This window comes from Dryas octopetala, chromosome 2, assembly GCF_963921425.1.
Source record: "Dryas octopetala chromosome 2, drDryOcto1.1, whole genome shotgun sequence".
Classification (NCBI taxonomy): domain Eukaryota; kingdom Viridiplantae; phylum Streptophyta; class Magnoliopsida; order Rosales; family Rosaceae; genus Dryas; species Dryas octopetala.
This window is the reverse complement of record NC_141367.1, coordinates 17,314,333-17,336,859: the sequence shown is the minus strand read 5'-3', so window position 1 is coordinate 17,336,859 and position 22,527 is coordinate 17,314,333. Positions and strand designations below refer to the sequence as shown.

Here is a 22,527-nt window from a genome sequence, read left to right as displayed (position 1 = left end):
AAAGGTTAAGTAAAACAAGCAAAGAAACCGAAACCCCATATAGGAGGTGGTAAGTTCTTTCTCCCATTTGTTAATTATTTGAATATTGTTAATATTTATTGATATAGTGTTTTATATATTCATGTTTGAGTTCATTCTAAACTTCATTATTTATAATAAGTAAATTATTGTCAAGTTCACATTATTTGATCCTTAAAATTTGAGAAAATCAATTATGTACACTTGTTTATGAGCTACATGATGAAGCTCACGCATGCTAACTTGATAGCTATTGGTGGTACATTCTCTAGTAACTTAAATTCTAGTGATTTTGTAACATGATATATATCAAGCCTTGGTGGCATGAGGTCATGTGTACGAAATTGATCCTCATTCCACACTTAGTAGTTGTGGTTTGTAAGGGGTGAGGTGGAGGTGTGGACCTACATCTATATGTTTATCTGCTTATATTTGTCTTTTCACGTACATAATAGAACTGTACGTAAAAAACTGTTAGCTCGATATAAATTGTTAGTCTATATATCTCTAACAAGTTAAAGTTAATGATTGTTTAACATTGCAATGCTAAGGTACTTCTAAGATTGTTTCCTTCGGAAAGTGGGAATTTGGAGCACCATTATATTATGTACATAGCTGCTGGTTTTTGTGGAAATGTTTGATTATAGCAAAGTGACTCCTTTCTGTAGCAAAAAAAGGGGTGAAAAGAGAAACAAAGTGACTCGGACTCCTTGGGCAGTAACAGTTGTGAAATGTGCCGTCAGTGATGTACTGATTACAAATCAATAGTTTTGATTCTTGTAGAACTTTATATACATAAAATACAATCATAAAGCTGTATCTACATCATTAATATATATCATATACAAAGATACATTTATATGTATATGTATATGTTTTTTTTCACACAAAATCAAGGATCCAAAATTTTACTTGGGCATCATACTTGTGATCCTTGCTTTTTGCAGAAGTTCGGATCATAGTGTTCGATGATAACTTATCTAATTAATTAATCGAATCCAATTGATAGGTTACTTGTTAATTAATACAGGCATCAACAAGATGAGAGGAATATTATATTAGTCATTTTGAGCCTTCTTTAGTCATTTCCAGAAACTGATTTTTTTCTTTTTTTTCATGAATGATATTTATAGATGAAATATAATTAAGAAATTTTTTGAAAATAGATGTTGAATAGAACACCAAACAACCCTTAATTACCTCTGTCACCATGCATGCAAATTTTTAGTTATCTTCAATAGCAAATTAGCAAGCTATAAAACTAGACCTTCAATAGCGAATTATCAAACCTATAAACTAGAGAACCTAGTTCTGTTTTTTTTATAGGATCAAACAATCTATTGAGAAGCATTATATGCCCAAATAATCAGCAAACCCAAAAAAAAAAAAAAAATGTAAAGGAGTTCAGATGCTCTATTTATATTTTTTGTGCTGATAAAATGTCTGTTTACTCACAAAAACAAAAAGAACAGTGTTTCAAAACTCAAATCATTCAAATTCCTTGCACCCAAAACTTTATACATAAATAAGGCTCGTCAATCGCCCTCTTATAATTACATGCATTTGACACTTGACTCAGCATTACAAGGAATTTAAGCATCCAAATGATTACCGGCCAAAATGATTATTACATGTCATCCTTAATGTTTGTGATCCTAGGATGTAGAAACCTGCAACTACCACTATGCAATCGTATTCTAATAAAAATAGGATCCTCTACTTGTGTTTTACGTGATGATACCATGTTTATGGCCAAAACTACGTTATTTTCAGTTTACAAGATAACATGAGAGAGAGAATTAAAGAGCTGGAACAACATAATTTTTTTTGTTTTGGCCACAAACAGAATAGCAGCACACAAAATTCAGAATGCAAACAGAGGATCTGAACTCATTCTAATATACTACAATCTATTGTTACATACCAAGACAGCTCATCAGTTTCCAGCACAGCCATTCACCATTAGCACCAGATCACTGAATTGTTTGATTGCCTTCAATATCTAGATCAAGGAACTAATGCTGTTAGACTCGGACATTATATATGGTAGGAAAGTGGGAACTGAGGACTTTTACCAAATACGGGAACTAATAAGATCCTGACCGACCTTTCCTACCATGAAACCTGTCTGTTAATCTATCTTTACTATAACTCTCTCCATTAGCGTTTCGAGTCACAATCCTTAGAGGGTGGGCTTCTGTGTTAAATACCCATTCATCCAAAGAGATGAAAGATGAAGGTGAAAAGAGGAGGTAGAGATACTTCAGCGTTTCTGCAAGGAAGAAGCTCTGCATCAAATTGTCTTTATCACCTGTACTCACCTGAGAAAATTGGCTAAAATACTTCAGTAAGGATATTAACATATTTAAGGATGCACACACACACACACACACACATACATATATATATATATATATATATAATTTTATTCAGGTGCAGATGTTCGCATTGATCGAGCCTATATATATATATATACACATAAAAGGAGAAAGAGTCCCAATTTTACTAACTTGGTTATTTATTGACATGCCATGAACAAAGATTTTAAAGCCCAATTGCAGCATTAAGTTAGGTTGTTGCTACCCACCTCTCCAAAATCCAACAATTTAACACCGACCACAAACAACCCTGCTCCTTAAAAAACAACATCATGAACACCTACTGAACCTGCCCCAAAAAGGGCTTAGGCATGGAAACAAGGTATATACAGTCAACCAAAAAAAAAAAAGGTATATATGGGTCACTCACACTTCCAATTAACTTGATCCTGCCCCAAAAATGTCCCTAGTTCCAATTACCTGCCAATAGGGATAGGTGGAGCTAGTTGCCACACAGTGCATACATATATGGACACATACTGCACCATGGGAATGAAGAATAGCAAAGGGTTCAGATGCACCTATTTGTGACCTTTCCTTATATATATATATATATATATATTTTTTTTTTTTCATGAGCATAGTGGTGGTGGGGGGGCTGGGCGGAGGCAACGGAATAAAGTTTTCAAAATGAAAATAAATTTTAGCAGAAGATGATGAAAATCATTTAGTCATGTGAGTCTTGGTTGCATGTGTGTGTGCTATTGTACCTACCTCAAAATTCAAAAAAATAGAAAATAACATACAATTCATTTTAATGAACATTCTTACATCTTTAAGTCCAATATATCCCGTATCTACGCGAGAGTTATTTTCAAATGCTTGGAAAATATTCCAACCCCATTCTTGGTAAGTTTTGTTCCCAGTGAAACGCCATAGGTAAAAGAGTGACTCAATCGTCTCAGGCCTCAAGATGTTCCATGATGTTCCAACTTTCATCTCCTACAAAATTTTATGATGTAAAGTTAATATTATCTACATCTTGGAGTAAAGTATAAGAAGAATGGAAGTTTAAGACCTGTTCAGAATTGAAGAAATAGTTCTCTCCTGCCAATTTTGTAGGTGTTGTCTGGTAGAAGTTATAACATGTCCATGCAAGCTACATGAGAAATAGCAAGAAATAGCAATTTAAGACATAAGCAAATGAATACATAATACAATTATCATTCAACTGTGGCTATTAAGATCCAACCTACAATAGTAATGGTTGAGAAGCTGTGAAACTCAGTTAGCCAAATTAGATTACAATATGAAAGACCCACTATTTTAGTTTATTACTTTTGCTTGTAAGTTTTTCCTCTGTATATTAATTTTCTCTTGTGACCGTCTAACAACATAACATGCCACATATATGGCAAGAGTGATTGTTCCTATATATGAACTTAAGGAAGTGATCCCAAAGAAACAAACCAAGCAAAATGTACTTCACATTCGTGATAACCACTTGGTCTCTAATAAGCAACCCTCATTTTTCGGAAGAAAGTCAAACTTTCCCGAAATGCATTCTCAGTGAAATTACAAAGATGATGGAACTCTCATTACTGGCTCAATATAAGAGCAGTCATAGAAACAGTTTTCTCACAATATGTAATACATATTGAGAACAAGCACAAAGGATAAAGAAGTTTTTTTCACCAATGTTAATTCTTAGATATTTTGTATGCAAGGACCAAGGGTGATCCTTATCTGATGTAATTATTTCAAGAACTTGAGATTGTGATTCTCTTGTTTACATTTTAATAAACACTCAAAGTTGGGTGTTAAAGTATCCTCTTCATCAATTTTACCCCTCAGACAAAAGGCTATTTTATCCTTAATATGATGGAATATAATAAGGGTTGCATTCATGGTTGTTAGAATCTGATGATGCAACACAAGCATACAATACAAACAATGCATACCACCAATTTCTGTTGCATCTTGATCAGAACTTCCAAGTTCCAAGACATTAATGTAGAGTTTTGTATCATACATGCACACTTCTTTCTTTTGTTGCTGCTGCTAATTCTCTAGTCTCTTCCACAGAAAGCCTTTTTTACCTCCTTTTCCTCTGATAGCATTATTTTTTTACTGTGTACACAGCCTTTTCTCCCTAATCCCATAAAAAGTTAATTGGTTTTACTGTGTGGACAGCCTTTTCCAGACTTGCAAGTACGAAACCAAATGAGTGTTTTGACTAGATTTTTTTTTTTGGCTAATGTCACACGATTCTAAACTGAAACTGTTTTGAAATAAACTTTTAAGTTTCAATATGCAATGTAAATTTTGTACGAGTCTCAAATAAAAGCAAAACATTTTGGAGCATCAGTGTTACTGTTAACTGATAACAGTTGTGGAGCATCAAGAAGAGTTCAATCAACACACTATACTGTATTATTGTATTTATTTGAACATATTTATTTGTTTTCTTTTTCTTTTTTGGTTGATAGGACAACTATTCATCATCTACATGCTAAATTGAGTCTAAAGAAAAACTTGACTTCAAATACTTTCTGTGAGTACCTCTTCCGCAAGGGATAAAAATTTTTCAGCTTCACCAGGGCCATAGCCAGAAGATCCTAAAGCCAACATGCCAGGGGCAAAGCAAGCTAATTCATCCATCTGCATACACCAAGGCACAGCCCTCCAAATTTTTCACAACTTATTTGGCAAAACACTATAGTCAGTTTATTCATATACTACCTTATCAGACAGTGAGCTTCCAATCTTCTCACATATATATGCAAATGAGGATGGTGTTGTCCTCCGAATCAAGCTTTTCAGACCTTTCATTGATGTCTCCCACATTTCCCTAATTCCAGCATTCATGGGCAAAGATTTGTCAGAAAAGAGATTCAACTAACTGACTTAAATGATATTAATAGAAGCCATAACATATCATCATAATTTATCAGAGTGAAAAAAAGAGAGAGCACATGTACTGTCACATGCAAAGGCAAAAGACTGACATGTGTCACCATTATTAACTGTGAAATGTTGATAATAGTGTACATCCATTCATCATGATTAACTATATCATTAAAATATTACTGTCGTATTTTTTGAGGCAAATCAGTTGTCCCTTGAGGCAAGGCACGCCTTGACAAATTGAAGGCATAAGCCTTTTGAAATTTGAATCTTACATAAAGATTATTATATTTGGAGAATAGTGAGAAAGCATTAAACCCCAAAAGTTACCTGATCAGAAACAAGAAATACGGAAGTGTAAAATAAAAAATAGTAAAGTGAACCCATATATTTATTTACCGAAAAAAAAAAGGTGAACCTATATATGTTGCACAAGCAGAGATGAAAGCAGTTTTTGTTGCCAGTATGCAAAACAAAAACTACAGCTTTGCTTCCTTTTCTCTTAGGCAGTTCTGTGAGAGGATTTTGTATGGCCTTAGCAGTCAACTAACAATAATTGAAGAGTAGGCTTTTGTTTTACACTAGACAAATGCTACTTCTAGTTTTGACCATGGTTGACTGGTGGCGTAGTACACTTGCCCAAAAACAAGCACTAAATGCACAAGTCTTCTTTACTAAGAATGTGCATTTGTATTGGCTTTTTCTGTTCAGGAATCTTATACAAAGATCGGTACTTTTAGCATAACTTTGGCCTACCTCACCTAAAGGTGCAGTTTGAAAGCACCTTTGAAAGGTTTGACCACTGCAATTACAGTAATTACATTAGCTTTAATAGGTGACTTAATTAAATTTGTAATGCCAAAATATCAGCATAGAAATGTACATCTGAGGACCACTAAATCCATATGATCATCAATTTCTTTAGTATAGACATACCAAGTAATGCCATATGGGCCAACCTCCTTAAGGTTGTGGCGGTATGAATCTTTTGCAGTCTTAGCATAGCAATTTAGTCACTGTAAATGTAACACAAAAGAGTGGTGACCCAAATGAGTACCATGCATCGCAAAAAATGATATCTAAAGCTTCTCACCTGTAGTGCTTTACCTCCTCAGTTTTGTTCCCTTGTATCCAAGCCTTGAGTAGATATTCATAAAAACTGCATCCACAAAGACATTGTGCAAAACAATTGGCCAGCCATATGTATGGATATCATCCCTCCTAAAGTTACTGGGTAATATATGTGTTCATGTTCAATGTAGAGAAGATCAGATACAGAATGGAATACTGGTCCTCCTTTCATTACTTTGTACCTTTCCACTACTTTCAATAGAAATTTCGTTTCTTGTCCAAAAATAAGGTATTCATGATCAGATATACACAGCACATATTTGTTAAATACGTTATGTTCCTATCTATACTTGAGAAACATGAACAAAATTCTAGAGATAATGACATCTAAAACTCACAGCAGCCATCATGGTGTCCTCCATGAAGTTTTTAACAGGCATAAAATCCATAATTTGATTTTATATTTCAGTAGGCAAATCCATCCAAAACTTGTGGTTTTTCCTTCTTAACCCAAAACTTTCTTTCAAAACCTCACATCATTTCTGTTAATGCTAAAATTTTATCTACTAATAATCATTCAATTTCAAGTTATTAATGTTTGTTGCAAATAATAGCCCAAAGCATTCCAATGTACTTCACAAATTACAGTTTCAGGATAAAAGGGAAGGTAACCAAGCACTAGCTTGAACGAGAGTCATAAACAGTGGGTTCAACAGCCAATTCTTATCGGAATCTACAAGGCCTCAAAAGCACAAACTCAATAGTGGAATTGTGGAGATACCCACATAAAACTTGACATAGCTAACCTGTTATTTTCCTCCTTTAAAATTTGGAAACTTTCAAACACAGAAAATCATTTTTATTGAATATGTATTACAATAAGTTCCAAGTTTCAATACCTATCACCCATGGCACCAAATGTGATTTTTGAGTATGATGTTGTTCCAGTGTGAGGATTAATATAGATGGGAAGCAATCCATCAGCAGGGAAGATCTTATGAAGCTCTTTGATAACATATTCCACCTGTAATATCAACATGCAAAGAGTTTATAGGGAGCAAAGAAAGAAAAGAGTTGCTCTCTCTGAGATTTACATTTTCTGTTCATTCTAAAGAAATTAGCTTGAGATATGAGAATATTAACAATAATGCCACGATAATGATTATTCTTTTTCATCTGATAGGCAGGTATCAAAATAATTTCTGAGTTACATTGTCAAAACATAAAACAGAACCTTCTGCTGGTACTTGGGATCTTTCGTCCTTTGAGATAGAGCAATAAATTCAAGCTGCTCTGAACCAGCATCTGCCAGAATACTTTTTCCCTAGCAACATAAAATGTTTGCATAAACAAAAAAGAAAATCTGATGATGTTGCAAAAAGATTCATAACCGATGCCATTTAGATGACCACTTCAACATATCAACATACACTGGTTTACACCACTAGAATTTTACATAGATTATAGTGCTGTGTTCATACGTCAGACATTACAATCTAAGTAACACCAAGCAGAGGCATAGTAATTTAGAGACCTAAATGTTCAATAATGAACTCACAAGCACTCTCTACTGTCCATTAAAATGGGAGAAAGCTAGACAATTAAGGGAATCAATTAAGTATTACGTCATAAAACCATGGTTGAAATGAAACTTTCTTCTCATTAGCACTAGTAATTAAGGCGTGCTGATCAACTGGAAAAACTTTCACCATGATCCCTAAAAAGATATATGGCAGTTGATGAAGTGGATCAGAATGCTTAAGGGATATATGAATCAACATGCAAGAGTAATTTTATTACGAAGCACATGAACAACTTCATATATGGAATAGATTCTCACAGCCTTTTCTTTCCTTTTTCTTGAAAAAAGAAAAAAAAAATAATGACAACATGCATAAGATTAGCACTTATATAAAGATAGTCCTTGCTATCCTTTTTATTTGTCAGAAAATTTTGCAGTACGAACTTTTCTAACAACACATGATAAACGACTAGAGGTCTCATGAGCAGGACATCATGGTTACAAAGCCATCCATGGCAGAGTTTCACAATGCTTTGAGAGTGTGACCAATATCAATGAGAATACAGGTTAATTATAAGAAGTCATTAAATTAGCAAAGCATATTTCTATTGGGCCAGAACATAGTTTAAGTCATAAGACTTGAAAACTATGATCAAGGAGAGGAATGGTTATACAACTTTTTCCATGCCTAACAAAGCAGAAAGCAAGTTCGGTGACAATGATAACCATATTTAATTTCTTTATGCAGTTCAAACTGAGAAGAAGACACCAAACAGTATAGATTTGATTATCAACAGATCCTTTCTTCCCTTTTGGATAGAATGATTTAAAAAACTGATTGTCAATAAATTTATCAAAATAGATGCAAAAGTTTCATCAAATAAAATCCAAGTTCATATTAAAAAAAAAAAAAAAAAACAAGGAGGGCAGGGGGAGCACCTCCCAGACTCCTTCACTTTTATTTGTTCTATACCCCTCAAATTTTCTCAGGCTACAACACACTCACCGTAGAGTCCCCAGTTAGACTGGCAAGAGGGGATTAAAATATACAGTATTGAACTATTACTTGTGTAACGACCCAATGTCTCCTTCAAAAGTGTTGGCCCGAAGTTAACTATGGATTCCTACTAGATTTCCTAGCGCATTACCGATGTGGGATTTAGGGATATCACAATCTCCCCTCCTTTAGAGATCCACATTATCCCATAGCCAAGGGGACAATGCCTTTAGTCGTCGTCCTAACCATGGCCCTTGAGTCCCACATAGGCAATGGGCTGGTTGCACTCAAATCATTTTTTTAACGACACAAGGCTCCACCAAAAGTGCTATCCAAAGTTAAATGTCAGATTTCTAGGCCTTAAGTACCCCAAATATCCCCAGTGCATTACCAAAGTGGGATTCAGGGGTATCACAACTTGAGGCTTCTTTAATTTTGTACGTGATATTATTCAGTTATTATAATAAATACACTATTCAGAAAAACATGCAATAAAATGAATGCAAATGATTTTATGGTTGACTTAAAGGTAAAAAGATAAAGAGACAAACAAAGCAGTAGATGGTCCTGGTAAGAACAACTTAAGAATATCCATCTGTAAACAAAAGAAGCTCGAACCTACCCCTGTCCACCGAGGGTTACGGGCATCTCCATACATCAAGTTTATCATGTTATAGGGGATTCCTGAAGGTGTATTCCACGCAGGAAGCAACCTATCTGCAATGTCTTTAGCCTTTTCAAGGAAGACTTTGTCATCAGAGAGATCATACGCGCTAAGAAGTCCACCTAAAACTCTAGATTTCAACAATAGTAGCCACAAAGAGTCAGTCACTAGAGTTGACTTGGAGCAATGGACATGCACTATCATATTTTGGTACTTGTCCAAATGAGGTAGGAAACTTAGTCGGAATGTGTGAAAACAAATAAGTAACTTGGTTATTATGTAAAATAAAATTAAACCTTCTAATGCAACCTTATGGTTGTCTCAAAAACACTAGCCTCGTAATTCTTGTTGAAATTCAATGATTTTGCAACCCACCTGCAATTATTTATGATCTTCAGTATTAGCCACTTCAAACCAAGAATAAAAATTATAGAACCTTAACCACAATAATTAAAAGAAATTTGGATGTTACAGCTAGAACTAGTTGAGAAAACTAACACATCAAGAAAATCATTTGGAAATACAACTGTGTTTTCTCAATCTGAATGTGTATTTTACAGTTATACATACATGTTACACATATGTCAGGCATTTAACAGAGAAAATAGATCTATGAGGGTAAGAATGAAAACAGTTAGAAAATCACTCTCTAGCTCTTTGGAATTGATGGTCAAGCCCCATTATATACAATGTATCAAGAGAATCCACTAGAGTTGCTCCGAGACCGCCAAAACTATCAACAGCATCCCTTGTCTGTGGCTGTTTTGATTTAGAGTTAAGTCATTAGAGTTGCAGCATTCAAAGCAATGCATTAAGAATAAAACTGCTTGTGCCATATTTTCCGACCTCATTGCTAACGACATATCACAGAGGTAGGTCCCACATAGGACCCACTTTATAGTTCCTACCCTTTTTGAGAGATGTGATAAGTAATGTGGTGAGTGTGTCACATATAGCATTACTCAAGAATTAAGGCATTACTCATAGTACCTGGAGTTCATCACGACCCCATGCATACTTCTCGTAGCCAGTCCATGCATGAATCATAGCATCTTTAACTGCCTTTCTTCGTTCAGCATTGATAGGATCATCATCCTCAACGATCCTCCAACCTTTTATATGCTTCTTCACATTCTCTAGCTACAATTCATCATTTTTTTATTTTATCAATTATCACTCCCAAATCTCAATGCCAATTGCCACAACACACACACTCTAACAAGCTAAACCCACTTCTCAAAATTACCTGATTCTTCAAGATTTTCAGTTCCTTATGCAACCTCCACACCACTACCTATTCAAATTCAAATGCCAGACACATTTTCACATTGTTCATAAAATTACTCACTAATTCATTCAATTATTTTGAAATTTCAAATGCAATAGCTGAAGAGCATAGCATAAAGCGGCATGCACAATTAGAAATGATTCAAAAGAACCTGGTGCTCTTCGCTGATGGATTGGCGGTCACAGACCAGCCATGTGAGACCCACGAATGAGAAAATGACGAGTGCCAGCAGCTGCGGCCTCTTCAGGTAATACCGCGGGTGAAGATATCTCCGCCCTCTCCACCACCACGACGGCGATGACGATGTTGATAAAGAAGATGACGATTTCTTTCCCATTTGTTTCATTTTTTATTTGCAAATAAATGAATTATGAAAATGAAAAAGGAAAAAGACTCAGATTTGACTATTTGAGGGAGGATGAGGCTTTTTGGTTGATTCTTAGCCAAAATGGAGAGGAAAAGTAGTTGGTTGATTTGAACTAAGAAAGGTGCCTCAGAGATGGAGGGAGTCTACGTGGACTGGGCTCATACTTTTTGGGCCCAACACAAAGTGGGCCTACTCCAGATGTTTAAGGTTTTCTGATTATAGCCCAATGTTTAAATTTCAACTTTTTTTGGTAAAAAAAATTTTAAAATTTTTCCTATTTTAATATACATATATTCATTATTAATACAAGAAACAGAATCCACCCGCCCTCTCTCCTTTCTCTTTTTAAAGAGACAATAATGGTTAGAAAAAAGTTAAAATAGTGCTTTTATTTATCTTCACTCCCATCTTGTTTATCTCCTCTTTTTATTATACTCTTTATTACAAATGCATCCTTAGAAAATTATGTAAAAAAAAAAAAAATTCTGACTATCATAACGAAAGCTCCAAATACTAATACTTACAGTCTTGAATATTTTATAGATTGTCATTGCTTTTGGTACATAGAGGTTGTCGTTGACTAATGCATTTATCCACTGCTTAAAAAGCAAAAGAGGGTTCACTCAGATATTATACCAATCCAGAGTCCAGAGTACTGCAAACTTCCATAACCTCCTTGTCCAAGTCCTGCAATACACTGGCCTAAGAGAGCCATTCAAACACTTCACAAACCACCAATCTAGCAGTTAACAGTTGACATATATACATAGCAAAAGGCTTATGACATGATGCTGTTGATCCACTAGTACAGACTGCATATTTTCCATAGACTAGTCTAAATGAGTTCATTCATAACACCTTTTGTTGCCACCCATCTATACCTAGCCCTCATCTGAATGAAGAAGCTTGCGCTTTAAGATCTCATTCTCCTTCCTCAGCTTCATTATCTTGGACTTAAGTGTTTCAACATGCCAAACTGAATTCGAATCGCGTTGCTGTTCGACAAGCTTTGATCTGCTGACCAGCACTGAGTGTACCAAAGAAATCAGTAGCATGTTAAACAAGCACATTGAATATACATGTAAACAATTTGAATACAATGGAAACTGAAAGCAATCTCACACTCACATTCCTTTTCTAAATCTTGGACTTTCCTATTCAAGTCACTTTTCTCCTCCTGTTCAATTGCCAGACAGTCCTTAAGATCCTGAATCTCAAGAATATCTGTCACGGAAGGATTATCGAATTCATCAACATGAACACCTTCTGGCTAATACTTTTTAACAGAGATATAAAAGCAAGGAGTTCCTTAAGACCTCACATTTTGTTTCCACATCGAAATGGACTTGGTCCAACCTGCTTGCTAGAATTTGCACATGGGATTTATGGGCTGCTAAATCCTGTCGAAGATGATTAATGGTTGCTTCATTGGTTGCCTTTTCAAGCATAAACCCTCTGATATAATCCAAACAGCTTTAGTTTGTATACAGAGTAATTTTCTCTTGAAAAAAAGGCCACATGTTACATCATCTGATGTAGATTACACACACTTAGACATGATTCACCCCCTAATTGACGATATAGATTGATATCTGACAATATCAATAAAGACCACATATTTAGACTTATGTGATTATATAACGAATGAATGGATACATTAGAGTAACAATTTGGAAACCATTAGCATGTAACAGTTCTGGCAGGCGAAAACAAGAACATTGAATGGATATGTAAAACAATTTGAACACAAAGGAAACTAAAAGCAATCTCACTATCACATCCCTTTTCAAAGTCTTGGATTTTTCTATTCAACTCATTTTTCTCCTGCTATTCTATTGCAAGACAGTCCTTCAAATCCTGATTCTTAAGAATATGTCCTAAACTAATACTTGTTAACAGAGATATAAAACCAAGGAGTTCCTAAGACCTCACATTATGATTCCACATCAAAATGGACTTGCTAGAACTTGCATATGGGATTTATCGGCAGCTAAATCCGGTGGAAGGTGACTAATGGCTGCTTCATTTGTCATCTTTTCAAGCATAAACCCTCTGATGTAATCCAAACAGCTTTAGTTTGTATACAGAACAGTTTTCTACTGTCATAGAGTCTAGAGTCTGGTATGTTAGACCGCAGACATGATTCACAAGTAGTCGTAGATCAAGATTGATAATCCGACAACATCATTGAAGACCACATATTCAGACATGATTTTACCCCTAGTCGACGATCTACATTGACGATTCGACAACATAACATCTATGACACTCTTATTTACGAATAAGGAGTACATTTTGTTCAATAGAAAGCTCACCTAATTTGGGCCTCTAAGTGATGGACCTTGGATGCATAGTCGTTGTTAAGCAATTCCATAGCCTTGCTATGCTCTTCTTGTTTACTGAGGCATTCATCCCTCATTCTCTGCAGCTCTTCTTTCAAGCTCTGGCATGAAGTACGGCGTTCGAGCTGATCAACCAGATTGTTCAACGATTCGGTGTACAATCTGGTCAGCCTCAAATTTTCTGAAATATAACGCGTCCATTCAGTAATCGAAAAATTAACTGAAAATGAAAACGAGAGGCTGAAAGAAGTAAGTACCAACCTTGTTTGAGATTGTTGCAGGTGAATTCAAGAGTTTCTCGCTTCTTGGCCTCGGCATTGCTCGCGGATTTCACCAGCTGGATCTCTGCTACGCCGCTCTTGAAATCCTGACAACATATTCTGAGTTAATACTAACAAAGCCTCCTCTCAGCTCTCTTGTTTGGTTGCCGAGAAACGCTCAATTTTCTCTTATTTTCCGTCGTTTTCTAGGCAGCCAAACGGAATAGGATATAGAGGAAGAGGAAAGCTGTAGTTGTACCTGGTAGATTTGATCGAAAGTGGAAAGCAGAGAATCCATTTCTTCGTCACTCGTTGCCGCCATTTCCAATTGCTACACTTCTCAGTCTTCAGCGCCTTTCCGTTTGCTTTTATTCTTTATTTATTTTGTAAAATAAAAAAAGATTGGTTATATACTTATATTTATCACCCCATTTTCTTATGTTTTTACTCATATTTTAATAAAATTGATAAAAAAAAATTTTAATAAAAAAACTTATTTACTATTTCACCCCATAAAATTAAATTTTAATCTAACTTCACCTCTTAAAATTTATTTTGTATCACATTACTGAAACTAATTCTCATATATTACTTTGTTCATTTCATATTTTTACAAACTTTACAAATTAATTAAAAATAGCTCTGAACTCAAAAAAATACACGGAAAATTTTTACGGACTCGTCTTGACTAGCACTAATTTACTATGGGGTCAAATTACCAATTTTTCATCCGAGTGTTTCCAGAAAATTAAAATACTCTAGACTCTTTAAAAATTCATAGGATAATCTCTCGAACTCCAAAAAATACGAGATTTACATCGTTGGTCTTCTAAAAAATAACACTACCTTTCTTGTGAACACTTGCTATCCAAAAGACCTCTTGGTCTTAGTGAAAAATAAATTTCCCTCTATAAAATAAATTCTAAAAAAATTCTAGAATTTTCGTAAAATTCCGGAAGAATTCTCTAAAACAGGTTTTTGGTAATTTCTAAAATATTTTTGAGAATTCATCTGAGATTTTATGGAAATTTTAAAATTTTATAGAGGGAAATTTATTTTAATTTTCTAGACCTAAATGTGGACTTCCCAAATTTTCTAGAAACTCTCAGAGAGCAAATTGGTAATTTGACCCCATAGTAAATTAGAACTAGTCAAGACAAGTTCGTATGAATTTTCTGTGTATTTGTCTTAAGTCCAAAGCTATTTTTAATTAATTTTCAAAATTTGTAAAAATAAGAAGTGTGCAAAGAATTAATTTTAGGAGATAATGTGATACAAAATAAATCTTAGGGGATGAAATTAAATTAGAAGTTACTTTCAAAAAGCAAACTAGGAAATAAACCTTTTTCAAATGACTTCTAAGGACGTATTTGATTAAATAAATCTACTCTGCTCCTCCATTCCTCGTTACTTTCCATCCCATTATCCCTACAGTACATACAGTGATATGTTATCAACAGTTGTATGCTTCTTGTCCAAATCAATTCGATTGAATTCTTCTATGTTCGTGGGCATTGCTCCATGCATTAATAGTCATCAAAAAATGTACGCATGTTATTATTTTTTTTTTGTACGGAGCATATATGCATGCTATTAGTTGTTATTTTATTTACCTCTAGATATATGATCACAATTGCAGCAAAAATGGATTCACATGATAATACAAATTCTCATCACATGGAGTACTATGAGCCTTACATCTTAATATATAAAAGTAGTATTATAAACCTTACATCTCAATTTTGAGTCTCTTTGATTGAATGCTCTGATTGGATTACAAAAACATCTAAGCAAAGAGTCTATCTACATGTCAGATTCAATTTTGTAACATGTATGTATGCTTCATATCGCTAAATATAATTGTTATGTTTTGAGAATATTGAAATCTAGCTCACATTGAATATTATTATAAGTTTTGTATTTCAACATATAATTCATCGAGCATCTTTTATCTAGTTTATATAGTTATTATCCTAATGGACGTGATGCTCGTACTCCAGATGCAAGATTGGAATTAGTGAATATTAAAAAATGAGGGATCTCAAAGCTATTGATGTGCTACTAATGTTCCCAAATGAAGCCGGTGACAGTGAAATCCACCAGATTCTCCTTGATGTTGTTGGAGCTAATTCGGTAGCACCAAACATAGTTCAACATTCTGCTAATAACCATAGTCCCTCGTAAAAGGGACAGAGATTCTCCGAATGATGGCCGTAACGCACTGTTAGTTGTATTTGACCACAATTGCAGCAAAAATGGATTCACATGGTATTACAAATTCTCATCACATGGAGTACTACGAGCCTTACGTCTTAATATATAAAAGTAGTATTATATATAAACCTTACATCTCAATTTTGAGTCTCTTTGATTGAATGCTCTGATTGGATTACAAAAACATCCAAGTACAGAGTCTATTTACATGTGTTAGATTCAATTTTGTAACATGTATTTATACTTCATATCGCCAAATATAATTATTATGTTTTGAAAATATTGAAATCTAGGTCAAAAAAAGAATAAAATAAATTAAAAGTGAATTTTGCATCCTAAAATAACAGTGTTCATTGCGTGCAAGCTAGTATGCTATCCATCTTCCTTCTCTTGTAGTTACTGTTTCACATTAAAATCCAAGCAAGACTCAACCTCGAATATTGAGCTTAAATAGCAACAACGACTTGACCAAAAAGAAAAATAAGCGAAAGGTTAAAAGAAGGACTATTTACAAAAAGGTCAATAAAATATTTTAAAATTATAAATAGGTCAATGAACATTTTCTAAATCCCAAAATAATCACCATTAACTAAAATGAATTGAATAAAATTATGCATTATACAAAAGAGGACATAACAAATATTAGAAATTACAGCCACTGCCATTACCATAGAAATTTCAAAAAATTACAAAAAAGTCAAAACTAATCAGAAGCTGACACGTATGCAAATTAAAGGTAACAAACTAACTAAATTATTAAAATAAAACAATGGGCTAAGGCAAAAGGGTAAAATAAACTCGAAGAAAAATCAATCATGGGCAGGGATCTGCAGGGCTATTGATGAAAATGTAATTTATGAAATTATATTGTTGACTAAAATGAGATAGGAAATTTGGTATCGACCTTTTTATAATTTTGAAATATTTTATTGACTTATTTGTAATTATCTATTAAAAGAAATACCAATACCATGAAGAAAAAAAATGATATTATTAAGTCCACTTTGAATTTCACCTAATGTTTTTAATATTAAAAAAATTCATATATTATTTTTTAAAATGTTAAACCAGCTCACTTTATAGTTTATACAGTTATTGTCCTAATGGACGTGGTGCTCATACTCCAGATGCAAGATTGGAATTAGTGAATATTAAAAACAGGAGGGATCTCAAAGCTGTTGATGTGCTACTAATGTTCCCAAGTGAAACCGGTGACAGGGAAATCCACCAGATCCTTCTTGATGTCCCATCAGCTAATTCGGTGGCACCAAACATAGTTCAACATTCTACTACTAACTATAGTACCCCCGTACGGGGTCAAAGAGATTCTCCAAATGACGCCCATAAGGCACTGTTAGTTGTATTTGTATTAGTGGCTACAACGACATTTTAAGCAAGGATCTCTGTCCCTCAAACCCTTCATGATAGGGTCTCCAATTTCCCTTTTCGATGGCAGCTTCAGTTCTGTATGTTTTCAATGTACCTTTCCTATATCATTACAGTGATTGCCAATTCAACAAATTACACGTTCTTCTACCTTACTCTTTGTATTGCAGTGGGCATACCTGTGGCACTATATATTGGTTATTACATGCTTTGCCAAATGTTGGATCGAGGAAATTTAGACAACCAGAACCTATTGCTAACTAATGTTAGATTGTTTTAATATGCATACAAAAAGTACTAACCTTGAGAAGCCATTGATGATATGTGGCAATAGCAAAGATCTTTCTCTCTCTCTACACGTCCTTATGCACTCCTAATATAAGGTAGGTTTTGTGCTTGTATATATGTTGTGTGTGAGAGGGGGGACCTAAGCCTTATATTTATAGGTGAAAGGCTTAAGGTTTCTTGCCCATAAAGAAAAGTACCCTAAATTAAACTTATCCTTATCACTTCCACAATCCATAACCTAATAGGATATATATTCCTTAATAATTAGTAATTTACTTCACCTTTAAGAAACCAGATAACCAAATAAAACTTCCCTTCTTGTATCCTTAATCAATTAGGACTCCTAAATAGATGTAAGCTCAAATAAGGTTCTTACATTCTCCCACTTGAGTGCCACATCTATTCAAAAATCCTTCTTTACAACCAATTAAGGATCGATTTCCTTACGTGCACAACTTTGGAAAGCTATTTGATAAAAATATCTATCTCAAACTTAGTGTCAAATATCATCAACTCATAGGACTATAGACATGATTTCCAATATAAATGGTAGCATCCACCTATAATCACAATAAGCAACGATATTCACATAAAATACCAACAAGTTATGGTCAAAAGTTATATGACAAGTGAACTTAATTGTGAAGTATCACACTTGACATATAAATGGTCCTCTTTATGATCACTATGCATGTGATCTTTTTTTTTTTTTTTTGGTCAAATTGGAATATCATAGAACAGCCCAGAGGGCAAGAAGCAGAAAAAAAGGCAAGTCCAACCAAGCCATAAGAGAAAAAACAACGCCAACACTTAAAACAAAAGGAAGAAACAACAACGCAGAGCTGCCACGAAGAAGCTTCCAGGAGCTACCAATTAGACAAAGGAGAACCCAAGTCCAGCAACACCTAGAAGGCAACTATACCCCCCTCAAACAACAAAAAGAGGGGGCAAGGTAGACCATCCCTTGAGAGAATGAACATTAAGGAGGATGAGGGTCTGGGGACCCAAACTTCTGGGCACATCCTCCTTTTAGCAAGAGCTGCGACATGGTCTGCCACAGAATTGGTAGATCGCGGAATCCACGACCAAACAGATGCAGAGAAGAAGGAAGAAGCCTCAGTAATAGCCTTTAAAATAGGGTACAATCTCCAATTGCCCCTCTTGATAAAACCAGAGATACTCTGAATTAGTTCTCTATTATCGGATTCAAAAATGATCTGCTTGAAATTGTGTTGTTGTGCTAGGAGAACCGCCTCATGTGTAGCCAAGGCCTCCATTTCTAGAGCTGAATTTGAGAAGCAAGTTCGGGCCGAGCCCCCGCAAAGATCACCATTACAATTACGCGCAATTACTCCAATACCACCCTGCGAGGATCCAGAATCCTAAGCACCATCAAAATTGATTTTAATGGTTCCTGGAGGGAGCGGTGTCCAGTACATGGGGGGAGGGACATCAGAGTCATCGCATCCAGGGGTGGGGTCCTCCAAGGATGAGGCTCTAGCCTTTAGAAACTCCAACGTCGCCTCATTAACTTGCCGAGCCACCATAATCGGGGAGGGTTGAGTAGCTTGATACAAGAAGCTGCAATGAGCTTTCCAAATCTCCCAGCAAAGAAAGGAGCTCAGAGTGAGCGCTAACTCCAACTCCGACCTTGAGGAACCTGCAGGGTTAGAAAAGAGAGCAAACCATCTTGCAAAAGAAGTGAAATCTCTGCAATTTATTATGTGAGCTAGAGAGCTAGCAAACCATGCCCCTCTGGCCCATGGGCAAAGGAAAATAACATGCTCAGTTGGCTCGAGGCCTTCACCGCACAGACTGCACACAGGCGAAAGAATGATTTTCCTTCTAAAAAGATTGTGAAAGGAAGGGATAGCATTATGCAGGCATTTCCATAGGAACAGCTTAACTTTTGGCAAAGTGTTGATCTTCCAAAGTCTTTTCCAAGTTTCAGAGTCAGTCATTCTAGAAGGGCCAGGACGCACAGGGAGAGATTGAAAAGATGCAACCCGAGTAAAGTGATACCCAGCCTTGACCACATAGTCACCAGTAGAGGACGAAGGCCAGATTAGCCTATCAGCTGTAGACTCCGCACCCAGCGCAATAGCTGTTATTTTCTTCAAAGTTTGGGCATCCACTAGACCAGCAAGATAATTAACATCCCAACTTCTTGAGGACCAGTCAATAAGCGGATCAACAATAGAAGGAATAGGTCGAGTCGAATTGTCCAACAGTTGAATTGTACTAGATGGCAAGTTGGGAACCCAATTGTCCCTCAGAAAGTTAATGCTAGTCTCATTCCTAACTTGCCAAAGAGACCCCTTTAAGAGAAAATCACGTCCTTCCAGGAGGCTACTCCAACCCCACTAAGCCCGCCCACCTTTACAAGCGTTAAGGAAATCGCCATCCGGGAAATAGAGGCCTCTCAGTATCCTTGCCTAGAGAGAGTTGGGTGATTGGATGAGGCGCCAACATTGCTTGGCAAGAAAGGCTTCTAAAGCCCAAGCCACCATTCTCTTTAGACAAATAGAAAATATCCCAAGACTTCCAATGAATTTTGAACTCATCCTCATGCTGCCCTCACCAGAAATTGGAAACCAAAGAATCAATCTCAGCACGCATACCCAAAGGGAATTTGAAACAATGCATGGGATAGTTAGGGACAGCATAGGCCACCGATTTGATAAGGACTTCCCTACCAGCTTGGGATAAATTTTTTTGCTTCCAGCCTTGAATTCGATTGTTAATTTTTTCCTTCACAAAGGCAAGAGCTGCCCTTTTGGCCTTACCCCAAATAGTAGGGAGGCCCAAATAAAGTCCAGGAACATCACACTGCCCCACATTTAAAATGGCACCAATTGCATTCCTTAAACACACAGGGGTATTAGGAGAAAAGAATAAATTTGACTTATGAAAGTTAACCAATTGGCCAGAGGCATGGCAATAAACATCCAACAAATCTCTCATTTGTTTACAATTACGCACAGAAGCACGAATGGAAAAAGAGAGCATCATCTGTAAAGAAAAGATGCGAGAGAGGAGGCCCCTGGGGACTTAGAACAATTCCCTCAAGGGTCTTGAGGCTAACTTATCTGGAGATGATGGAAGAGAGGATTTCCGAAACCAGTAGAAACAAATAAGGTGATGTTGATGTGAGTCAACGGAATAGTTAATAGAGAATATATGGGTAGCTAATAGAGAATATTTTTGGGTGTAATTATGTTAATTATTTTTCTCCTGTAATTAAGCTATAGGACCCTGTATATATACTTTATTTTGTGGTAATGAGAAATTATCAAAATATTAACCCAAACATTCTACTCATGGTATCAGAGCCGACCCTTCTCACCTCTTCCTTCTCATAGGTATTAGGGTTTAGGTCGTGGTTTGTTTTTTGGATGTTTAGGGTTGTATCTTGATCATTATTCCCCTTAATCCTAAATTAATTGTTTTTTATCAGAATTTAGTGTACTGGTGTAGGCTGTGTAACTCTGTTCAAACAGAGAAACATCAAAGACGAAGTCCCGTTGCCCGTCTATCTCCCTCCACCAGAAAATCATCCCTGCCCGTGACTGCCACCTGTGCGCCGACCAGTCAACGTCGTCCGTTCGCCTGTGCGCCGTCCAGTCGCCGTCACGCCGACCCTCGCCTGTGCGCAGATCAGTCGACGCCGTCCGCCTGTGCGTTCCGTTCGCCTGAGCGCCGTCCAGTCGCAGTGAGGCCGACCCTTGTCCATTCGCCTGTGCGCCTGCCTGTGCACCAACCAGTCGACGCCGTCCGCCTCGCCTGTGCGCCAACCAGTCGACGCCCTCCGCATGTGCGCTCTGCTCGCCTGAGCGCCGTCCAAGTCGCCGTGAAGCCGACCTCGTCTGTTCGCATGTGCGCCTGCCTGTGCGCCGACCAGTCACTATGACGCCGATTGCTCTGTGCGCGTCTTCTCTGTTTGCAGTGACAATCAGTCGCTCGCTGCGGCCCCGAGTGCTCTGCTCCGTACTGCTCTCCGTAACATCGACTGCTTGGCTGCTTGCTGGTCTGTGTGTGTTTTCTCTGTTTTGTTAATCACCATGTCTCAGACACCCCCCTCTAGTCCTGGTGGCTCAAACAAAAACAAGAACATGGATGTGGTTAACCCAAAACCACTACTGCCTGCTCTCCCTCCGTTGAGTTCCCAAGATGTGTCCTCACTAATCTCACCCGAGAAACTTGATGGCTCAAACTATATTGATTGGGCTCTTATAGTGCAGAATAAGATTAGAGGTCGAAAACGTTGGGGTTTTATCACAGGGACAAGAGCAGCTCCAGAAGATGTAAATTCAGATGAGTTTGAAACATGGGAGGATGAGAATTGCATGGTCAAGTCTTGGCTTCTTGATGCTATGACCAAAGAAGTCCGATCACTCTTTATTCGATTACCGACGGCGAAGGACATCTGGGACGCAGCCAAACAAACTTATACAGTGAGCCAAGATGCCTCCAAGGCATATCAACTCCATTGTGAGGTAATCTCTGTACGTCAAAATGGTGGGTCTATTATTTCCTATTTTGGCAAGCTACAAAAACTTTGGCAGGATATTGATGCAATTGAACCTTGTATTATGGATTATGCGAGTGATGTTGAAAAATATACTACTATGATTAACTCTCAGAGATTATACATGTTTTTAGCTGGGTTGGATCCTCATCTAGATGGAGTTAGAGGCCGTATTCTTGCCATGTCTCCTTTACCTAAATTACAGGCGGCTTATGCAATTGTGTGCTCCGAGGCTAATCGGCAAGACGCTATGATGGGGGGTGCTGACGGGGCAGTCGCTATGGCAGCCCGAAAATTCTCACATAAAGATGCTAAGAAAAATGACAGGAAGTGTACTCACTGTGGAGGTACAACTCA

The 22,527-nt window shown here is 36.5% G+C and overlaps 3 protein-coding genes across 5 annotated transcripts; all 3 read right to left on the bottom strand.

Annotated features, from left to right (window-relative positions):
* Nucleotides 1–1,480: 1,480 nt before the first annotated feature.
* LOC147293584 (mannosyl-oligosaccharide 1,2-alpha-mannosidase MNS1-like) lies at nt 1,481–11,210 on the bottom strand. Of its 3 annotated transcripts, XM_086231437.1 has the most exons (15): nt 10,937–11,210; nt 10,744–10,791; nt 10,488–10,637; nt 10,144–10,256; nt 9,807–9,872; nt 9,456–9,627; nt 7,549–7,638; nt 7,214–7,338; nt 6,337–6,402; nt 5,079–5,187; nt 4,899–4,997; nt 3,415–3,495; nt 3,168–3,338; nt 2,126–2,339; nt 1,481–2,020 (listed from the first exon to the last, which is right to left on the bottom strand). In XM_086231437.1, the coding sequence occupies exons 1-15, from the start codon at nt 11,129–11,131 to the stop codon at nt 1,992–1,994; spliced, it is 1,728 nt and encodes a 575-aa protein (XP_086087563.1). In that variant the 5' UTR covers nt 11,132–11,210; the 3' UTR covers nt 1,481–1,991. The 3 variants fall into 3 exon arrangements, with proteins under 3 accessions (XP_086087563.1, XP_086087564.1, XP_086087565.1); XM_086231438.1 differs by lacking the exon at nt 3,415–3,495; XM_086231439.1 differs by lacking the exon at nt 1,481–2,020 and having other exon boundaries at nt 2,188–2,352.
* A 598-nt stretch (nt 11,211–11,808) lies between these two features.
* Nucleotides 11,809–14,076, bottom strand: LOC147293583 (4/1 protein short form protein). Its single transcript, XM_086234185.1, has 6 exons — nt 14,014–14,076; nt 13,756–13,861; nt 13,468–13,675; nt 12,474–12,607; nt 12,281–12,376; nt 11,809–12,179 (listed from the first exon to the last, which is right to left on the bottom strand). Exons 1-6 carry the CDS (start codon nt 14,074–14,076, stop codon nt 12,034–12,036), a joined length of 753 nt encoding a protein of 250 aa, XP_086090311.1. The 3' UTR covers nt 11,809–12,033.
* Nucleotides 14,077–18,547: 4,471 nt separating this feature from the next.
* LOC147293582 (uncharacterized) lies at nt 18,548–20,606 on the bottom strand. Its single transcript, XM_086231088.1, has 4 exons — nt 20,224–20,606; nt 19,389–19,940; nt 19,179–19,302; nt 18,548–19,024 (listed from the first exon to the last, which is right to left on the bottom strand). Exons 1-4 carry the CDS (start codon nt 20,604–20,606, stop codon nt 18,548–18,550), a joined length of 1,536 nt encoding a protein of 511 aa, XP_086087214.1.
* Between the last annotated feature and the right edge of the window lie 1,921 nt (nt 20,607–22,527).